Source organism: Pristiophorus japonicus, chromosome 12 (genome assembly GCF_044704955.1).
Source record: "Pristiophorus japonicus isolate sPriJap1 chromosome 12, sPriJap1.hap1, whole genome shotgun sequence".
NCBI classification, from domain to species: Eukaryota; Metazoa; Chordata; class Chondrichthyes; family Pristiophoridae; genus Pristiophorus; species Pristiophorus japonicus.
Window position 1 is genome coordinate 92,455,573 of NC_091988.1, and position 21,044 is coordinate 92,476,616.

At 46.1% G+C, this 21,044-nt stretch overlaps 1 protein-coding gene across 1 annotated transcript; it reads right to left on the reverse strand.

Moving 5' to 3' along the window:
- Nucleotides 1–258: 258 nt before the first annotated feature.
- LOC139276960 (caveolin-2-like) lies at nt 259–20,828 on the reverse strand. Its single transcript, XM_070894958.1, has 3 exons — nt 20,531–20,828; nt 12,242–12,429; nt 259–724 (listed from the first exon to the last, which is right to left on the reverse strand). Exons 1-3 carry the CDS (start codon nt 20,672–20,674, stop codon nt 574–576), a joined length of 483 nt encoding a protein of 160 aa, XP_070751059.1. The 5' UTR covers nt 20,675–20,828; the 3' UTR covers nt 259–573.
- Between the last annotated feature and the right edge of the window lie 216 nt (nt 20,829–21,044).

Below are 21,044 nucleotides of genomic sequence, written 5' to 3' on the forward strand. Positions count from 1 at the left end.
GAGTAGTACAGAGTTAAAAGAGATCATTAAAAAAAATTGCTCGCTGCTTCCATAAACAGTCAGGCACCCGGCAGATGGGATACTGTTACAGTATTTAAAGCAACCAATGGGTTTGAGTTTACTCCTTGAGAAGCCTTCGTGACTTAAAAAAGTTATAGATAGTTACAGTTGCCAAAATAACAGCGAGTGTTAAAAGAACTCTGACAGAACGGGGTTGAGAGCTTGCTGCAGCGTTTCCACCCAAATAAAAATCACAACTTATAAGCATACTTTCAATTTATTATACAGTTGCATACATTGCTTCATTCTTACTTGATGATTTTTCAGCTTTGCCTGCAATAACACGTTTGCAGAAGTTATTTAATACAAAAGAATTTGAAAGCTGCCGTGGAAACTGAGCACTTTAAAATGGCCGACGTAGAGTGTGTATTGTGCACCTGTTGAAAGAGGCGGCGGCTTTGAATTTACAGCTTTGTATGAGTTCTGTACAGTGATGCACCGAGGTCAGAATGCTGATGCAGAATCCAGTCTGTCAAGTCAATTAGATTCGGCCGCTCGCGATGGGGAGGAATTTTAATCTCGTGCAATATGCAGGTTGATACTGCTGAAACATCTCCCCATACTTTCACAGCAAGGGGAAATTACCACGTCCACAATACTTCCCCAGATCGTCTGAATGGAAGGCATGTTCATCAAGAAGTTCTTGATACAGGGCATGACACACCTGGATAAGGGGGTGACAAAATGGAAACAATTGAAATATCATGGTTTCGCACAGCTTTCTGTTATTATACAATAACAACAACAGCTTACATTTATATAGTTCCTCAAACATCCCAAGGCACTTCACAACAGCGTTACCAAACATTTGATACCGAGTTACATAAATAGATATTAGGACAGATGACTAAAAGCTTGGTCAAAGAGGTAAGCTTTAAGGAGCGTCTTAAAGGAGGAGAGAGAGATAGAGAGGTTGAAGGAGGAAATTCCAGAGTTTAGGGCCTAGGCAGCTGAAGGCATGGCCGCCAATGGTGGAGCGATTTAAAATGGGGATGTGCAAGAGGCCAGAATTGGAGGAGCGCAGAGATCTCAGGGGTTGTACTGTGGAGGGGTCATGGAGGGATTTGAAAACAAGGATGAGAATTTTAAAATCTAGGCATTGCCAGACAGGGTTGCAAATCTAAGTCAGCGAGCACAGGTGTGATGGGTGAACAGGACTTGGGCCGAATTAGGATACAGGCAGCAGAGTTTTGGAAGAGCTCAGGTTTATGTAGGGTTGAAGATGGGAGGCTGCCACGAGAACATTGGAATAGGCATGTCCAGAGGCAACGAAAGCATGGCTAAGGGTTTAAGCTGCAGATGAGCTGAGGCAGGAGCAGAGAGGGCCGACGATACGGAGGAAGTTTTGATGATGGAGCAGATATTGGGTCAGAAGCTCACCTTGGGGTCAAATAGGACAGCAAGTTTGAAAACAGTCTGGTTCAGCCTCAGACAGTGGCCAGGGACAGGGATGGAGTCGGTGGCTAGGGATCGGAGTTGGTGGCAGGGACCAAAGACAATGGCTTCAGTCTTCCCAAAATGTTCTTGGAGGAAACTGCAGTCATTCAGTATTGGATGTTGGACAAGCAGCTTGACAAATTAGAGGTAGTGGAAGGGTCAATAGGTGGCGGTGAGGTAGAGCTGTGTGTCACAGCGTACATGTGTTCTCAGATGATGTCGCTGAGGGGCAGCATGTCGTTGAGAAATAGGAGGGGGCCAAGGATAAATCCTGGGGACTCCAGAGGTAACGGTGTGGGAGTGGGAAGAGAAGCTATTACATTTGATTGTACAACTAGATAAATAGGAATGGAACATTGTGAGGGCAATCTCACCCAGCTGGACGATGAAGGCGAGGGAGGATGCCAAAGGCTGCAGACAGGTCAAGAAGGTTGAAGTAGAATAGTTTGCCATGGTCACAGTCACATTGGATGCCATTTGCGACTGTAATAAGTGCTGTGGCAAGGGTGGAAACCTGATTGGAGCGCTTCAAACAGGGAATTGCAGGAAATATGGGCACGGATCTGGGAGGCAACAGCACATTCAAGGACTTTGAAGAGGAAAGGGACGTTGGAGATGGGGCTGTAGTTTGCAAAGACTGAGAGGTTTTGAGGAAGGGGTTTTGACAGCAGATTTAAAGAAGAGGGGGACAGTACCTGAGGAGAGGGAACCGTTAACAATATCAGCTAACATGGGGGCCAGGAAGGGAAGTTGGGTGGTCAACCGTTTGGTGGGAATAAGGTCGAGGGAGCTGGAGGTGGGTCTCTTGGATAAGATGAGCCCAGAGAGGGCATAAGGAGAGATAGGAGAGAAAATAGAGAAAGATGTGAGTTTGAAGCTAGGACTGTGGGGATCCTTAGGGGAAGTTTGGCTTGGTGGGCATGGGGAAGGGAGGGAAGTAGCAGAGGCAGCTGAACGGATGGTCTCAATCTTAGTAACAAAGAAGTCCATGAGCTTGTCGCACTTGTTATTGGATGTGAGGGTGGAGGAGACAGGGGAAAGGGGCTTAAGAAGATGGTTTATAGTGGAGAAGAGAAGCTGTATTCCAGGATGATCCTAGAATAGTGAACAGTTTTGGCAGAGGAGAGCAGGACCCGATAGTGCTTTATGTGGTCCAGCCAGATCTGGTGGTGAATGGCTAAACCAGTTGTCTGCCATAAATGTTCAAGTCTGGGTCTCCGGGACTTAAGGACGGGGAGATGGGGACCGCACCAGGGGAACAACCAGGGTGAGACAGAGTAATGGTTTTAATGTGGCCTAGGGCATCAAAGGTGGAGGTGAGGGTGTGATTGAACATGTCAGTAGCTGCAGAAATATTGTGGCAAATGGAGGACCAAAGGCTGGAGAGTTGGGAATTTGAAAGTGCTGTTGTAAGTGACTTGGGCGAGAGTTGTTTCCAGGGCCGGACACAGAAGGAAGTGGGGCTGGGAGTTGGAAGGGAGTTGTGAGAGGAGAGGGACCCAAGGAAGTGATCAGAGATGGCCTCATCAGTGAGTGACACAGTAGGAGTTAACAGACCATATGAAATGGCACGGTCAAGGGGATGGCCGTGGATATGGATAGGGGAGTTTATATAGTGGAAGAGATTAAGGGAGGATAGGATGGCAGTGAGCTCAGAGGAGAGGCAATGACGAGTTGAAATGGAGGTTGAAATCACAGAGAATTATATCTAGAACTGACAGCGTCATTTTGAATGAAGGCATAATAGCATATGATGTACACAAACCCGTTCCAAATATGGCATTCAAAACGCTAATCCCTTGTGAGTAGTCCTGTAGCAAATACATAGAATGTACAGCATTGAAACAGGCCATTCGGCCCAACGGGTCTATTCCAGTGATTGAGCTCCACACGAGCCTCCTCCCAGCCGATCAGCCTACACTTCTAATCCTTTCTCCCTCACGTACTTAGCTAGCTTTTCTTTAAATGCATCTTTATTATTTGCCTCAACTACTCCATGTGGTAGTAAGTTCCACATTCTAACCATTCTCTGGCTAAAGAAGTTTCTCCTGAATTCCTTATTAGTTTTATTAGCGATTATCTTAAATTTATGACCTCTAGTTTTGCACTCCCCACTAGTGAGAACTTCTCTACCCTGTCAAACCCCTTTCACATTTTAAAGACCTCCATAAGGTCACCCCTCAGTCTTCCCTTTTCTCGAGAGAAAAGCCCCAGCCTGTTCAATCTTTCCTGATAGTTATAACCCCTCAGTTCCGGTATCATCCTTGTAATTCCTTCGTACACCTTCTCCAGTGTTTCGCTATCTTTTTCATAATATGGAGACCAGAACTGTACACAATATGCTGAGCGTGGTCTAACCAAGTGTAACATAACCTCTATTCTTCTAGAAATGAACCCTGGTGCTTTGTTTGCATTTTTCATAACCTCTTAACCAATGATTGAGTCAATGGGATTGAGCTGATCATTGGTCACTCTTGATTACGATTGGAGCACTGGATTCCAAACCCAGAGAGATGTGAGATCTGAAGGAGGCATGCTGAAATGCCAAGGCTAATTCCAGTTCATAGGAGTGGTCAATGAAAACACACCCGTGACTTTTTATAAAGATACTTGCAAGAGAATCAGTTATACAAAAGCAAATTATTGCGGATGCTGGAATCTGGAATAACAACAGAAAATGCTGGAAATCTCAGCGGGTCGGGCAGCATCTGTGGAGAGGAAGCAGAGTTCACGTTTCGGGTCGATGACCCTTCATCGGAACTGGAGAGTGTTCGGAAAGAACAGATTCTTAACCAGCACTGAAAGGGGGAGGGGAAGAAAGAACAATAGGGAAGGTCTGTGATAGGTTGGAAGACAGGAGAGATTAGAGAGAGAAAAGGGATGATGGCCCAAATTCAAATGGTAATGCCAGGAGTTAGAAAAACATTAGTCAAGATAGGGTGTGAATGGCGGGATAATGACCAACTGCCATTAGAGACAAGGGAAAAAAATGAAATAAACAGGCTTGGGAGGTGGGGGGGGGGGGCCAAAGATTGGCAACCTTTATGCTCTGACATTTTTGAACTCGATGTTCAGTCCAGAAGGCTGTAAAGTGCCTAATTGAAAGATGAGGTGCTGTTCCTCAGAATCAGTTATCTTTGACTCAGAGATATAATTTCACTTCTGAAGATCTGAGCTGTTAGGTTGAAGTGGGCACATGACGTCCCCAAGCATGAATCCTCAATAGCATTCAAACTCAGCTGTCTTTGCTGAAGAAGCGCTTTCATTGTTTACAACAATCTTAAGGTGGAAGAAAAATCTATTAAGGATCAATGCCACACCATAGAAACGAACTTCCTGTTACCGCAGTAAAGGAACATCATTGACAATACGTGTATCCCAGTGTCTCTAGCACTGCTGGTTCAGAGACCAAACACAGCAATGAATGGCAACAGAGAGAGATGAAAAAGGTACCTAAATAAAAAATGGATGATGAAAATGAAATCCAAATACCCCTCCTAATGTATAAAGAACCGACTGTCCTTGTTTCATTCAATTGACTTGCATTGGCCCAAATTTTATACTGTTCGCCGATTAATATCATAATGCAACAGGTATCATAATCTGCAAAAATATAGGCTAGAAATGCAATATAACTGGATGTTGTGAGTTTCTGAATAGTCTCATAGGGGCCGAAATTGCCCTGCACCCCGAGTGGGGACGGTAAACTTCCGGGGCAAGGATTTTTATCACCCGCCCGGATGTCCTGCCCCCAGGGTGGAATTGGACTTTGCGTCCCTGAAATGAGGCGTAGCTCTGTTTCAGGTGCTGCACCTTGTTGGAGGGGCACTCCTGAGGGCGGCAGCGCAGCACTGAGTCCAACGCCCCGCTGAAGAGGCCACGTGGCACTGACCCGCTACAGTTAAAGCAGAGGGCTGCTGCACACTCTGCCGGCCCTCTGGTGGCCGCCACTGGGCCACCACAGACGCGTCGACCGGGCCAGCGGCCCATCACCCAAATGGGAGTGCCGGGCTGCATGATGGCGGCCCAGCCGAGGCGAGAGCCGCCTTTGTCGGGTCGCCCCACGAAGCTGGCGTTGACATCCCTCTGGCACCAGCCTCGAAGCCCGCAGGGTGCAAAGTGTGCGGCGCGGGGCACAAATGGGTTGGCGCATACCGCGATGACGTCATTGCCTGTTGCGCGCCGGCCTGGGACGCTAATCACAGGGCGCGGCGCTACCGGCACATCACCTCCAAAACCTCCGGGGCTATTTCGGCCGAGGTGCCACCACCGCACACCCCCCGGGGCGAAAAGGCCATTGTGCCCCATTAACACCACCCAGAAGAGCTAATGGGGCACAAATCAGAAGCAATTGCAGTCCCTGTTGTCTAAACAAAATATATTGTTGCATGGCCAATAGAAGAGGTATGTGTCCTTAATTACTTTCAAATTGTTCAGACTTATATAATCTACAAATGTACATCATTTATCATCAGTTACAAGAAGACGTTTATAGCCAGCTCGCAGCACCAGTGAGCTAAGGTCTATAATCAAAGGCACAGTCTGGTGTCTGTATGTTACTTTCAAAGCAATCCAATCAAATCCAATCAATCAAAGCAATCCAATCAACATGCCTTTAACCTGCAGACGCTCCCCCAATAGAACTAACTTGTATACCATCTATACTGCAAAATATTTCAAACTGAATTATCCTCCAGCTACAATCAGCTGGTGACATCACCAGCAGGGCTTTACTATCCAGTGATGACGTCAATACATGGGGAACTCGATAATTCCGAATGAGAGGGTGGAGCTCACTCCATTTCTCTCCTCATTGTCTGAACACAAATAACCTTCTGGAAGTACTAGGGGACCGAGGGTCTAGTGAGAAGGAGAAACTGAAGGATATCCTTATTAGGGTGAAAATTGTGTGAGGGAAATTGATGGGATTGAAGGCCAATAAATACCCGGGGCCTGATAGTCTACATCCCAGAGTACTTAGGAAAATGGCAATGGCAATAGAAATAGTGGATGCATTGGTAATCATTTTCCAATAGTCTATCGACTCTGGATCAGTTCCTATGGACTGGAGGGTAGCTAATGTAACACTACTTTTTAAAAAAGGAGGGAGAGAGAAAACGGGTAATTATAGACCAGTTAGCCTGACATCAATAGTGGGGAAAATGTTGGAATAAATTATTAAAGATGAAATAGCAGCACATTTGGAAAGCAGTGACAGGATCGGTCCAAGTCAGCATGGATTTATGAAAGAGAAATTTTTTGAGGATGTAACTAGTAGAGTGGACAAGGGAGAACCAGTGGATGTGGTGTATTTGGACTTTCAAAAGGCTTTTGACAAGGTCCCACACAAGAGATTGGTGTGCAAAATCAAAGCACATGGTATTGGGGGTAATGTACTGACGTGGATAGAGAACTGGTTGGCAGACGGGAAGCAGAGAGTCGTGATAAACGGGTCCTTTTCAGAATGGGAGGCAGTGACTAGTGAAGTACCGCAGGGCTCAGTGCTGGGACCCCAGCTCTTTACAATATACATTAATGATTTAGATGAAGGAATTGAGTGTAATATCTCCAAGTTTGCAGATGACACTAAACTGGGTGGCGGTGTGAGCTGTGAGGGGGACACTAGGAGGCTGCAGGGTGACTTAGGCAGGTTAGGTGAGTGGGCAAATACATGGCAGATGCAGTATAATGTGGATAAATGTGAGGTTATCCACTTTGGGGGAAAAAACACAAAGGCAGAATATTATCTGAATGGAGGCAGATTAGGAAAAGGGGAGGTGCAACGAGACCTGGGTGTCATGGTTCATCAGTCATTGAAAGTTGGCATGCAGGTACAGCAGGCAGTGAAGAAGGCAAATGGTATGTTGGCCTTCATAGCTTGGGGGATTTGAGTATAGGAGCAGGGAGGTCTTACTGCAGTTGTACAGGGCCTTAGTGAGGCCTCACCTGGAATATTGTGTTCAGTTTTGGTCTTCTAATCTGAGGAAGGACATTCTTGCTATTGAGGGAGTGCAGCGAAGATTCACCAGACTGATTCCCGGGATGGCTGGACTGATATATGAGGAGAGACTGGATCAACTGGGCCTTTATACACTGGAGTTTAGAAGGATGAGAGGGGATCTCATAGAAACATATAAGATTCTGACGGGACTGGACAGGTTAGATGTGGGAAGAATGTTCCCGATGTTGGGGAAGTCCATAACCAGGAGACAGAGTCTTAGGATAAGGGGTAGGCCATTTCGGACTGAGATGAGGAGAAACTTCTTCACTCAGAGAGTTGTTAACCTGTGGAATTCCCTACCGCAGAGAGTTATTGATGCAAGTTCATTGGATATATTCAAGAGGGAGTTAGATATGGCCCTTATGGCTAAAAGGATCAAGGAGTCTGGAGAGAAAGCAGGAAAGGGCTACTGAGGGAATGATCAGCCATGATCTTATTGAATGGTGGTGCAAGCTCGAAGGGCCGAATGGCCTACTCCTGCACCTATTTTCTATGTTTCTATATTTCTATGAACATTGTTACTTGTGCAGTTCCACAGGCAACAGCAACTATCTCGTACCTCCCGAGTGACTATCCTTGCTGGCAGGCAATGGGACGCCACTGCTGTGGCTTAGTGGGTAGCACTCTCACCTCTGAAGGTTGTGGGTTCAAGTCCCGCTCCAGGGACTTGAGTGCATAATCCAGGCTGACATTTCAGTGCAGTACTGAGAGAGGGCTACTGTATCAGAGGTGCCATCTTTCAGATAAGATGTTAAACTGAGGCCCTATCTGTCCTTGCAGGTGGATGTAAAAGATCCTACGACACTATTTTGAATAAGAACCCTTGGTGTCCTGGCCAACCAACCAATATTACTGTAAACAGATCATCACACTGCTTTTTGTGGGAACTTTGCTGTGTGCAAATGGGCTGTCGCATTTCCCTACATTACAACAGTGACTACACTTCAAAAGTATTTCATTAAATGTGAAACATTTCAAGACGTGAAAGATGCAATATAAATGCAGTTCTTTCTTTCCGTCCTGACCATGTCCACATTTGTGTGCTTTTCCACCAGAAGTAAATGGATAATGATCAGGGCCGGGAATTTCCTTGGAAATCCCGGTCCAAGAGTGGAAAATCTGATAGATTTTTTTCCCTCCTCCCTAATTACAATTACCAGCCCCACGAGATAAACTAACTCAGGACACAGTAGGGATGGACTTAGGGCTTTCCTGGTTTGCTTGTCTCAGTACCCCACCGAGGGGTGCTTTTATTTACTGAGGCAATGGGACGCTACATGAAGACTTTTTAATTAGGAGAATTTCCTGAGAATGGACAGGAGACTCTTCATTTGCATAATCTCTCCCTATCTGTCAAGCATCATGAAGGCTCTCCCAATGAACCAATGGCTAACAGCACTAAGCTATATGGTCCAGACTGTGCTAGCTTTAACCACTGCTCTGTGCTGAGCTAGTTGACCACTGCTGGAGCAGTCGTTGAATGCTACAATCGGCCTTGGCAAAGCTAAGGTACTGGTGTTGTGGGGGTTGGGAGGGGGAGGTGGGGAAACAGGCAGGATTGCCATGCTGCATTGTCATGCAGCTGAGCCTTTGCTGTACATGTACGTGTGTGGATGGCCATTGAAACAGGATCTGCATGTCTGATGACACTCCTGTGAAAAGCCTTGGGATGTTTTACTGCATTAAAGGTGCTAATTAAATGCAAGTAGTTGTTGTAACGCTGATCTTCATCCTCAACTCCAAATTCCCACCCGATCCCAATATCCCTTGATTCCCCTAGAGTCTAAAAATCTATCTATCTTAGCCTTGAATATACTCAACGATTCAGATCCACAGCCCTCTGGGGTAGAGAATTCCAAAGACTCTGAGTGAAGAACTTCCTCCTCATCTCAGTCTAAAAAGGCCAACCCTTATCCTGACACTATGCTCCCTAATTCTAGACTATCCAGCCAGGGGAAACAACCTCTCAGCATCTACCCTGTCAATCCCCCCTCAGAATCTGATATGTTTCAATGAGATCACCTCTCATTCTTCTAAACCCCAGAGAGTATAGACCCAATCGATTCAATCTCTCCTCACAGGACAACCCTCTCATCCCAGGAATCAATCCAGTGAACCTTTGTTGCACCATCTCTAAGGCAAGTATATCCTTCCTTAGATAAGGAGACCAAAACTGTGCACAGTACTCCAGGTGTGGTCTCACCAAAGCCCTGTACAATTGTCGCAAGACATCCTTACTCTTGTACTCCAACCCCCTTGCAGTAAAGGTCTACCTGCTATTTGCCTTCCTAAATGCTTGCCACACTTGCATGCTAACTCTGTGGGGCAGAAATTGCCCCGCGCTCTGTTTGGGGACAATAACCTTCCGAGCCTGGGACTTTTACCGTGCCTCAAATGAGACGGAGCGCTGTCTCCGGTGCTCCACCTTGTGGAGAGACGTTCCCAGGGCGTTTGTGCAACGCTGAGGAGGTCAGCGCTACAACACCCCTCCCCTTCAATTAAAGGGGATGGTCGCTGCGCACTCTGCAGGCTCTTTGGTGCCCGCCACTGGGCCACTAGGGGCGCGCTTGGTCGGCCAGCAGCCTGGCGCCCAAAAGGGAGTGCTGGGCTGCATGATGGCGGCCCGGTCGAGGTGAGGGTTGGTTTTGTCGGACCGACCGAAGAATCGGCCAAGAAAAGAAAATGGCGGCCCGGGGCGCACGCGGCCTTCCCTTTAAGGGGCGCCCCGAACAGATGTCAGCGCCCCGCAAAGCTGGCGTGCACATTGGCCTGCGGGACAAATTCCCCCGCGGGGTACAAAGTGGTTGGCATAGAGCGCAAAAGGGTCAGCAAGCATGGCGATGATGTCATAGTCTGTTGCGAGCCGGCCCGGGGCGCTAACTGTGGGGCGCATGCTACCGGCAAATCGTAAAAAGCCCATTGTGCTCAGTTGGCGCCTCTTGAAGGCGCTAATGGGGTGCAAAAAAGGGGCAATTTCGGCCACTGTGTTTCCTGTACAAGGACACCTAAATCTCTCTGAACACCAACATTTAATAGTTTCTCACCATTTAAAAAATATTCTGTTTTTCTATTCGTCCTACCAAAGTGAATAACCTCACATTTTCCCACATTATACTCCATCTGTCACCTTATTGCACACTCACTTAACCTGTACATATCCCTTTGCAGGCTCTTTGTGTCCTCCTCACAGCTTACTCTCCCATCTAGCTTCGTGTCATCAGCAAATTTGGATACATTGCACTCGGTCCCTTCATCTAACTCATTAATCTAGATTGTAAATAGCTGAGGCCCCATCACTGATCCTTGTGGCACCCCACTAGTTACAACTCTTTTTGTAGAAAACAATAAATAACCATTAAATCAAGTGCCCCCTTATTAAAGGGGGGACACTACAAACAGTTTACAAGTGCCTTTTTGTTTTTGTTTTTTTTATTCTGTTTCTTTGCTTTTTTTTTGGCACTAAAACCACAAATATATATACAAGTGCCCCCTATAACGGGGGAGGGGGACACTAAAACTGGCAATAAAACAAATTAAACTTTAAAACATATAAAATCAAATTAAAATTTGGTTGCCGGGGGTAATGATGCACTCCAGTCCCTCCGGCGCCCACCTCTCGCGGAAGGCCACGAGCGTACCGGTGGACACCGCGTGCTCCATCTCCAAGGACACCCTGGTGCGGATGTACGCGCGGAAGAGATGCAGGCAGTCGGGCTGAACAGCCCGTTCGACCGCCCGCTGCCTGGACCGGCTGATGGCACCCTTGGCCATGCCCAGGAGCAGTCCTACAAGGAGCCCTTCAGACCTACCCGCTCCCCTCCGCACAGGGTGCCCAAAGATCAGGAGTGTGGGACTGAAGTGCAGCCAAAAATTGAGGAGCAGCCCCTTTAAATAATGGAACAGGGGCTGCAACCTCGCACATTCCGTAAAAACGTGGAACACGGACTCTTCCAGACCGCAGAAACTGCAGGCGGCCTGGGAGCCCGTGAACCGGCTTAAAAATTTATTGCACGGGACTGCTCCGTGCACCGCCCTCCAGGCCAAGTCCCCAATAAATAGTGGACCCCACTAGTTACAGCCTGCTAATCTGTATATGACCTGTTTATCCTTATTCTCTGATTTCTGTCTGTTAACCAATCCTTTATCCATGCTAATTCATTACCCCCAACCCCATTAACCCTTATCTTGCATAACAGCCTCTTACGTGGCACCTTATCAAATGCCTTTTGGAAATCCAAATATACTACATCCACTGGTGCCCCTTTATCTACCTTGTGACTTCTATCCTCAAAAAACTATAATAAATTTGTCAAACACAATTTCCCTTTCATAAAACCATGTTGGCTCTGCCTAATCATATTATGATTTTCTAAGTGCCCTGTCACCACTTCGTTAATAATGGATTCCAGCATTTTCCCGACGACTGCTGTCAGGATAACTGGCCTATAGTTCCCTGTTTTCTCTCTCCCTCCCTTCTTGAATAGCGGGGTTACATTTGCTACTTTCCAATCCGCTGGGCTCATTCCTGAATCTAGAGAATTCTGGAAGTTCACAACCAATGCATCCACTATCTCTACAGCCACCTCTTGTAGAAATCAAGGGTGTAGGCCATAAGGTCGTGGGGATTTGTCGGCTTTTAAGAGTTGAATCTGTGATCAATATTCACAACCGTCAACACCTATTGAGCAGAAAACTCTAAAATGACACATCGATAGCATGCAATTTTATTCAAGTTGAACTCACCAGATATGCAGACAGCTTAAAATAGCAAAAAGGATTCCAGAGATTAAAGACACAGGGACAGCAAATATAAGTGAGATGATTCTATAGCACCATAATTTAGATACTTCAAACAATGCGTCACTCCAGATCCAAATCTTGTCAAAACTGTGCACCGAATCAGGCTCCGCAATCACATCTTCAAAGCTTACCTTTAAAGAAACAAAAATAAAGCAGAGGTCATTGTGAATTTATCTAATGCAAGGTAGAAATGCACTTTTCATCTGTACACTTCTCACCAGTTACAACTATTTTAGTTAATGTCAGAAGTGGAATTCGAACCATGCGCCTAGAAAGGGACCAGAATACACCAACCTTTAGTAAGGTAAGGATTACAGTCCTTGAGTCTCGAGCCTTAGACCACTCGGCCATCCTGACAATGGGCACAAAACTATGAATAATATTCAAATGGCCCATACAAGGATTGAACCACGATCTTGGCATTATTAGCACCACGTTCTAACCAACTGAGCTAACCGGCCACAAAGCGCACTGGCACCAGTTACATCCCCCTCCCATTGTCTCAGGCTGTACCAGACTGTTCGCATCAATGCCATCGTATCCTGAGCTGAGCCTCTGATCCCATATCCTCTCCATCACCAGGACCATCTACTTCTTCCTCCGTAACATCACCCGCCTCCACCCCGCCTCAGCCCATTTCTCATTTGGAGCCCTCATCCATGCCTTTATCACCTCCAGATTCAACTATTCCCATGCACGACTGGCTGGCCTCCCTCCCATCGTGCAACACCACTAAACTGCAGCTGATCCAGACCTCTGCTGCCCACACCCAATCCTACACCAAATCCCGTTCACCCATCACCCCTGTCTTCTCTGATCTACCATGGCTTCCGGTCCCCCAACACCTCAAATTTAACATTTTAACTCTTGTGATTAAATCCTTCCAAGACTGAACCACTCCCTAATCCTGTAACCTCTTCCATCCCAACACCCTCACTAACCTCTCCATTCCACTGACAAAAGCCTCTTTTCCACATTACAACAGTGACCACACTCCAAAAGTACTTCATTGGCTGTAAAGGGCTTTGAGATGTCCGGTGGTTGTGAAAGGCGCTATATAAATGCAAGTCTTTCTTTTTTTTCCTGTGGAACAGTGCCCTTCCCTTTGCCCAACCATTGCTAGCCATGCCTTCAGCCACCAAAGCCCTAGGGTCTGGTATTCCCTCCCTAAACACCTCTGCCTCATTACCTCCCTCTCCACCTCTTTGACCAAGCGTTTGGTCAAATGTACTAATATCTCCTTCTTTGACTCAATGTCCATTTTCACCTTAAGCCTCTGTGAAGTGCCTTGGGACATTTCTCAACAATAAAGGCGCTACATCAATGCGAGTTGTTTCTGTATTACGAGAAGATGCAACGATACCCTAAAGTATATTTTGAGAGATACAGCATTGATTCCTGTACATGGCCAGCTTCTTTTCACAATGCGGAATCTATCATGTACATTGCAGAAATCACCGTTTGCTGTTGAACACTTAACCTGCTTGGATTGCATTGCTGTGCCTGCTATTTTAGTGGAGGCATTATCCCATTTAAAATAAATGCTTTACAGCCTGTATTAAAATAGCACGCAGAGAAATGTCACGCAAGCCCGTTATTTATCCGTCCTGTAATATCATCAACTCCAACTTCTAGCTCAAGTCTTCAGCTTTCTTTAGTTCTCTCGGTGCATTGGCTGAATATGGTGCTTGCAACGCTGGTCCAAATACTTTGTAGTCTCGCTCGAGGGACTCGCTATGATTAGGGTTGTTTACTCCTGTCACAGCCCTGATGGTATTTTTATCTCTCAGATCAAAATAATATCTGTCAAGCATTTGCATGGGGGAGGGAAAGTGGGATTAGACTGGGCAGGAGAGGGGCAAATCCTTGTGGGCATCCAGATAGTACAACAGCAATTTGCATTTATATAGCACCATGAACGTAGTAAAACATCCTCAGGCACTTCAAAATGATGAATACGTGGCTTGAGCAGTGGTGCAGCAGGGAGGGATTCAAATTCTTGTAGCATTGGAACCGGTTCTGGGGGAGGTCGGACCAGTACAAACCGGACGGTCTGCACCTGGGCAGGACCGGAACCAATGTCCTCGGGGGAATGTTTGCTAGTACTGTTGGGGAGGAGTTAAACTAATATGGCACAGGGATGGGAACCAATGCAGGGAGACAGAGGGAAACAAAAAGGAGGCAAAAGCAAAAGACAGAAAGGAGATGAGGAAAAGTGGAGGGCAGAGAAACACAAGGCAAAGAACAAAAAGGGCCACTGTACAGCAAAATTATAAAAGGACAAAGGGTGTTAAAAAAACAAGCCTGAAGGTTTTGTGTCTTAATGCAAGGAGTATCCGTAATAAGGTGGATGAATTAACTGTGCAAATAGATGTTAACAAATATGATGTGATTGGGATTACAGAGACGTGGCTCCAGAGTGATCAGGGCTGGGAACTCAACATCCAGAAGTATTCAACATTCAGGAAGGATAGAATAAAAGGAAAAGGAGGTGGGGTAGCATTGCTGGTTAAAGAGGAGATTAATGCAATAGTTAGGAAGGACATTAGCTTGGATGATGTGGAATCTATATGGGTAGAGCTGCAGAACACCAAAGGGCAAAAAACGTTAGTGGGAGTTGTGTACAGATCTCCAAACAGTAGTAGTGATGTTGGGGAGGGCATCAAACAGGAAATTAGGGGTGCATGCAATAAAGGTGCAGCAGTTATAATGGGTGACTTTAATATGCACATAGATTGGGCTAGCCAAACTGGAAGCAATACGGTGAAGGAGGATTTCCTAGAGTGCATACGGGATGGTTTTCTAGACCAATATGTCGAGGAACCAACTAGGGGGGAGGTCATCTTAGACTGTGTAATGAGAGAGGATTAATTAGCAATCGTTGTGCGAGGCCCCTTGGGGAAGAGTGACCATAATATGGTGGAATTCTACATTAGGATGGAGAATGAAACAGTTAATTCAGAGACCATGGTCCAGAACTTAAAGAAGGGTAACTTTGAAGGTATGAGGCGTAAATTGGCCAGGAAAGATTGGCGAATGATACTTAAGGGGTTGACTGTGGATGGGCAATGGCAGACATTTAGAGACCGCATGGATGAACTACAACAATTGTACATTCCTGTCTGGTGTAAAAATAAAAAAGGGAAGGTGGCTCAACCATGGCTATCAAGGGAACTCAGGGATAGTATTAAAGCCAAGAAAGTGGCATACAAATTGGCCAGAAATAGCAGCGAACCCGGGGACTAGGAGAAATTTAAAACTCAGCAGAGGAGGACAAAGGGTTTGATGAGGGCAGGGAAAATGGAGTACGAGAAGAAGCTTGCAGGAAACATTCAGATGGATTGCAAATGTTTCTATAGATATGTAAAGAGAAAAAGGTTAGTAAAGACAAAAGTAGGTCCCCTGCAGTCAGAATCAGGGGAAGTCATAACGGGGAACAAAGAAATGGCAGACCAATTGAACAAGTACTTTGGTTCGGTATTCACTAAGGAGGACACAAACAACCTTCCGGATATAAAAGGGGTCAGAGGGTCTAGAAAGGAGGAGGAACTGAGGGAAATCTTTATTAGTCGGGAAATTGTGTTGGGGAAATTGATGGGATTGAAGGCCGATAAATCCCCAGGGCCTGATGGACTGCATCCCAGAGTACTTAAGGAGGTGGCCTTGGAAATAGCGGATGCATTGACAGTCATTTTCCAACATTCCATTGACTCTGGATCAGTTCCTATGGAGTGGAGGGTAGCCAATGTAACCCCACTTTTTAAAAAAGGAGGGAGAGAGAAAACAGGGAATTATAGACCGGTCAGCCTGACCTCAGTATTGGGTAAAATGATGGAATCAATTATTAAGGATGTCATAGCAGCGCATTTGGAAAGAGGTGACATGATAGGTCCAAGTCAGCATGGATTTGTGAAAGGGAAATCATGCTTGACAAATCTTCTGGAATTTTTTGAGGATGTTTCCAGTAGAGTGGACAAGGGAGAACCAGTTGATGTGGTATATTTGGACTTTCAGAAGGCTTTCGACAAGGTCCCTCACAAGAGATTAATGTGCAAAGTTAAAGAACATGGGATTGGGGGTAGTGTGCTGACATGGATTGAGAACTGGTTGTCAGACAGGAAGCAAAGAGTAGGAGTAAATGGGTACTTTTCAGAATGGCAGGCAGTGACTAGTGGGGTACCGCAAGGTTCTGTGCTGGGGCCCCAGCTGTTTACACTGTACATTAATGATTTAGATGAGGGGATTAAATGTAGTATCTCCAAATTTGTAGATGACACTAAGTTGGGTGGCAGTGTGAGCTGCAAGGAGGATGCTATGAGGCTGCAGAGCGACTTGGATAGGTTAGGTGAGTGGGCAAATGCATGGCAGATGAAATATAATGTGGATAAATGTGAGGTTATCCACTTTGGTGGTAAAAACAGAGAGACAGACTATTATCTGAATGGTGACAGATTAGGAAAAGGGGAGGTGCAACGAGACCTGAGTGTCATGGTACATCAGTCATTAAAGGTTGGCATGCAGGTACAGCAGGCGGTTAAGAAAGCAAATGGCATGTTGGCCTTCATAGCGAGGGGATTTGAGTACAGGGGCAGGGAGGTGTTGCTACAGTTGTACAGGGCCTTGGTGAGGCCACACCTGGAGTATTGTGTACAGTTTTGGTCTCCTAACCTTTGGAAGGACATTCTTGCTATTGAGGGAGTGCAGCGAAGGTTCTCCAGACTGATTCCCGGGATGGCGGGACTGACCTAACAAGAAAGACTGGATCAACTGGGCTTGTATTCACTGGAGTTCAGAAGAATGAGAGGGGACCTCATAGAAACGTTTAAAATTCTGATGGGTTTAGACAGGTTAGATGCAGGAAGAATGTTCCCAATGTTGGGGAAGTCCAGAACCAGGGGTCACAGTCTAAGGATAAGGGGTAAGCCATTTAGGACCGAGATGAGGAGAAACTTCTTCACCCAGAGAGTGGTGAACCTGTGGAATTCTCTGCCACAAAAAGTTGTTGAGGCCAATTTATTAAATATATTCAAAAAGGAGTTAGATGAAGTCCTTACTACTAGGGGGATCAAGGGGTATGGCGAGAAAGCAGGAATGGGGTACTGAAGTTGCATGTTCAGCCATGAACTCATTGAATGGCGGTGCAGGCTAGAAGGGCCGAATGGCCTACTCCTGCACCTATTTTCTATATTTCTATGTTTCTAAAATTGTGGATTCAGGCAAAAGATTTGACACTGAGCCACATAAAGCGATATTAGGCTAGGTGACCAAAAGCTTTGTCAAAGAGGTTGGTTTTAAGCATCTTAAAGGAAGAGAGGCTAGGGAGGGAATTCTGATGGCACAGCTGCTAATGGTAGGGTGAAGGAAGTTGTAAACACAGAAGTCTCAGAGGGCTGTAAGGGGCTTTAGAAATGTTTTATATTTTATAAGCCAGCATGTAGTTGCCCTGACTGAGTGGTTTGCCAGGTCACTTCAGAGGATAGTTAAGAGTCAACCACATTGGTGTGGACTGGTGTCACATATAGGCAGACCAGGTATTAGCGAACTAGTTGGATTTTTATAGCAGCTTTCATGGTCACTTTTTCTGATATCAGCTTTTTAATTCCAGATTTTCTTTCAACTGAAGTCAGTTTCACAAAGTGTGGTGGTGGGATTTGAACCAACACACTCTGGATTATTAGTCCAGGCCTCGGGATTATTGGTCCAGTAACTAACCACTACTCTATCATACCCACTACTGTAGTTGCACTTTACTTAAACTCCTTTACTGAAGGTTCACAGGAGAGAAACAGGTGCCATTCAGCAGTGCAAGAAGTGGGGGTGGTGATCGGAGCTTGAGTTGGACTGAGAGATTTTGAGGAGGCTTCTCAAGATGGAGATGGAAGTAGATAGGCAGGAGGGGTTTAGGGAGAGAGTCCCAAAGTGTTGGGCCATCACCTCCTTGTGGAGTGGTTTGGAAGAAGGAGAGGTCAGGGTGCTCAGAGTGGTCACAGCCATTGTGCTCACCGCGTGCTGGAGGAGAAGAGGCCAGGCTGCCGTTGGAAGAGGAGAGGCCCAGTCGCAACTGGAAGAGGAGAAGTCCTACACGGCAAGCGAGCCCAAGGTGGGCAGAGGAAACATTTCAAGGACACCCTCAAAGCCTCCTTGATAAAATACAACATCCCCACCGACACCTGGGAATCCCTGGCCAAAGAACGCCCTAAGTGGAGGAAGAGCATCTGGGAGGGCACTGAGCACCTCGAGTCTCGTTGCCGAGAGCATGCAGAAATCAAGCGCAAGCAGCGGAAGGAGCGTGCGGCAAACCAAAATCCCCTTTCCTTCAACCACTGTCTGTCCCACCTGTGACAGAGACTGTAATCCCCGTATTGGACTGTTCAGTCACCTAAGAACTCATTTTTAGAGTGGAAGCAAGTCTTCCTCGATTTTAAGGGACTGTCTATGATGATGATGATGTGGAGTGGTTTAATCTTACTTGCTCACTAGACTTAACCTACTAAAACATAAATGTTACCACCAATTAGAAGCAATACACTGAAACATAAATCTAATACACACAGGTATAAACAGTACAACCTCAATACGTGGGCCAGGATACAAAGTGATCAATCTTCCTCCTATCAATGGCCCAGCATTACAAATCGCCCAAGAGCTCTGCCTACCTGGGGGCTCAGCTTTCCTCATATTGAGTTTCTCTGCATGTCTTGCGCAATTATCCACCCACCTTGCGGCCATCTGCAGTACCATTCTATGCTAGAGAGATGTTTGTCCTAATTCTTACCTTATCTTGGACACTCGCTATACTGGGGCTGGAGGTATGATGATCTCACCCACCAGGACAAGGGACGCTTGCGATCCCAAGGTCTTCACAAGATGATTAACTTACCGAGCAGATCTTGAAGCAGATAACACACTTTTTCCCTTTAAATTGTTCTAGTTGTGGCTTTCCAGCTGTTGCACTGGTATTTTTAAGTTGTCAACACCCCCATGAGCCTTTGCAATCCAACTTGACCTATTTTCTCGAAGCATGCTGGATAAAGATTCTGGATTGCTTACTTTCACTCTCATAAATGCCATCAGAGGAAATGAGTGGACTCTTGACCCCAGACTCAAGATAGGCATGCATTTTTAAAAATACCTTTCTTTGCCGTGGTTATTGTTTCTATGATTATTGCACTGCCCAATTATTGCCCAATTTTCTACTGGTAGGATCAGCCCAAACATGCGCATCATACAAATACATCTTGGAGGGAGGGCTGAAATATTGCTCTTCCCCACGATATAAAAAGTTAAGCATTCTTTTCAATGTCGCTCTCACCTCGATCATTATTAGTTCAAGATAGTCTACGTCTCACCGCACATAAAAAAACTGGAAGCTCATTGGCAAACACTTCACCCATTTATCTGTGCACAGTTTTAGAGTGTCCCCATCTATCTACATACAAAAAATGTGTTCAGTGGATGGTGATATCTTCTTTACGATATCATAAACGCACACATACAACATGGCTCCATCATCATGTGTCTTTTATTGTATTTACATCAGCAGTTGCATTACCACAGTAGTCCACTAGGTGAAGCTATAGTACACGGGTCTTCATTGTTTGTTTACAAACACACAACACAACGACGTAAATTGTGTCGAGCGCATTATTGCATGACATCACCAAGTTGTAGATGATGCAAGGCAACTGCAGCTCAGCTTCACCCTTCACCCCCCCCACCCCCGCAAACCAAAAAAACGTTTGCCCAACGCGCTTTTGCACCATATAGGCTCCATTTTCCTTCAAGCCGCTAACCAGAGAATCAGGTTCTGAGCTCAGTTCTCCCGTCATTAAAGAAGAAAGACTTGCATTTTTATAGCGCCTTTCACAGCCTCAGGACGTTCCTAAGCGTTTTACAGCCAATAGAGTATTTTTGAAGTGTCTTCACTGTTGTAATGTGGGAGACGTTACACAGTAAGCTTGGTGACCAGTGAATAGGGAGCACTATGGATCAGGTGTGTGGACCTCTGCGCTCGATTCTTCAAGCTGCACTCCCTTCAAACGAGAACCCACACCAGGGCGCGGAGTTTCCACAAATGTACCCGTGTATGTTTCGTTGACAAAGCTTTACAGGCAAGACTTTCTTATACAAGCTTACAGTCTACATCTTCCCAAGGTTACTGGCTGCATTGTTTTACGTGCTTGAGTCACGTTTGCAACTTTAATTACAGTTGCCCTGATAAACGCCACTCACCTTTAAGTGGGCATTGACGCCTCTGGGGTCCCGGTCTTCCACGGACGGGGTCTGCCCTTTGGCCATTGGAACATTTGGATCTGGTTCCCCTTGCCCCTCGCCAAGGTCAATTTTGGTTTCGTTCAAATGTTCGTCGGTGAGCATGCTTGCACATCCGACGACAGAGCTTCAGCAGTCGGGCAGGAGGAATAGACGGCCGCAGTGGCAGGGGTAGTGGCAGAGTTCTGATTGAAGTTACAGATGCGGCAGACCCAGCCCGTGTAAACCTATAGCTCACTCAGGCAGACTGACACTGGCATCAGCTGTTCCCAAAGCAAGCAGAGAACATTCTGCCTCTGACATACCAGGGAAAGGAATGCCCGAATGCACTGCCTGTGCGCCAATGGCAGACAGCTTTTGGGTTTTCAGGCTAATGCCGAATAAATACTGATTGTTTGAAGCATTGGCGACAGATTTCTCTCACTAAATATAGACTTCTTCCTTCCACGTGCTAATGAAAGTGGGAGCACTTCAT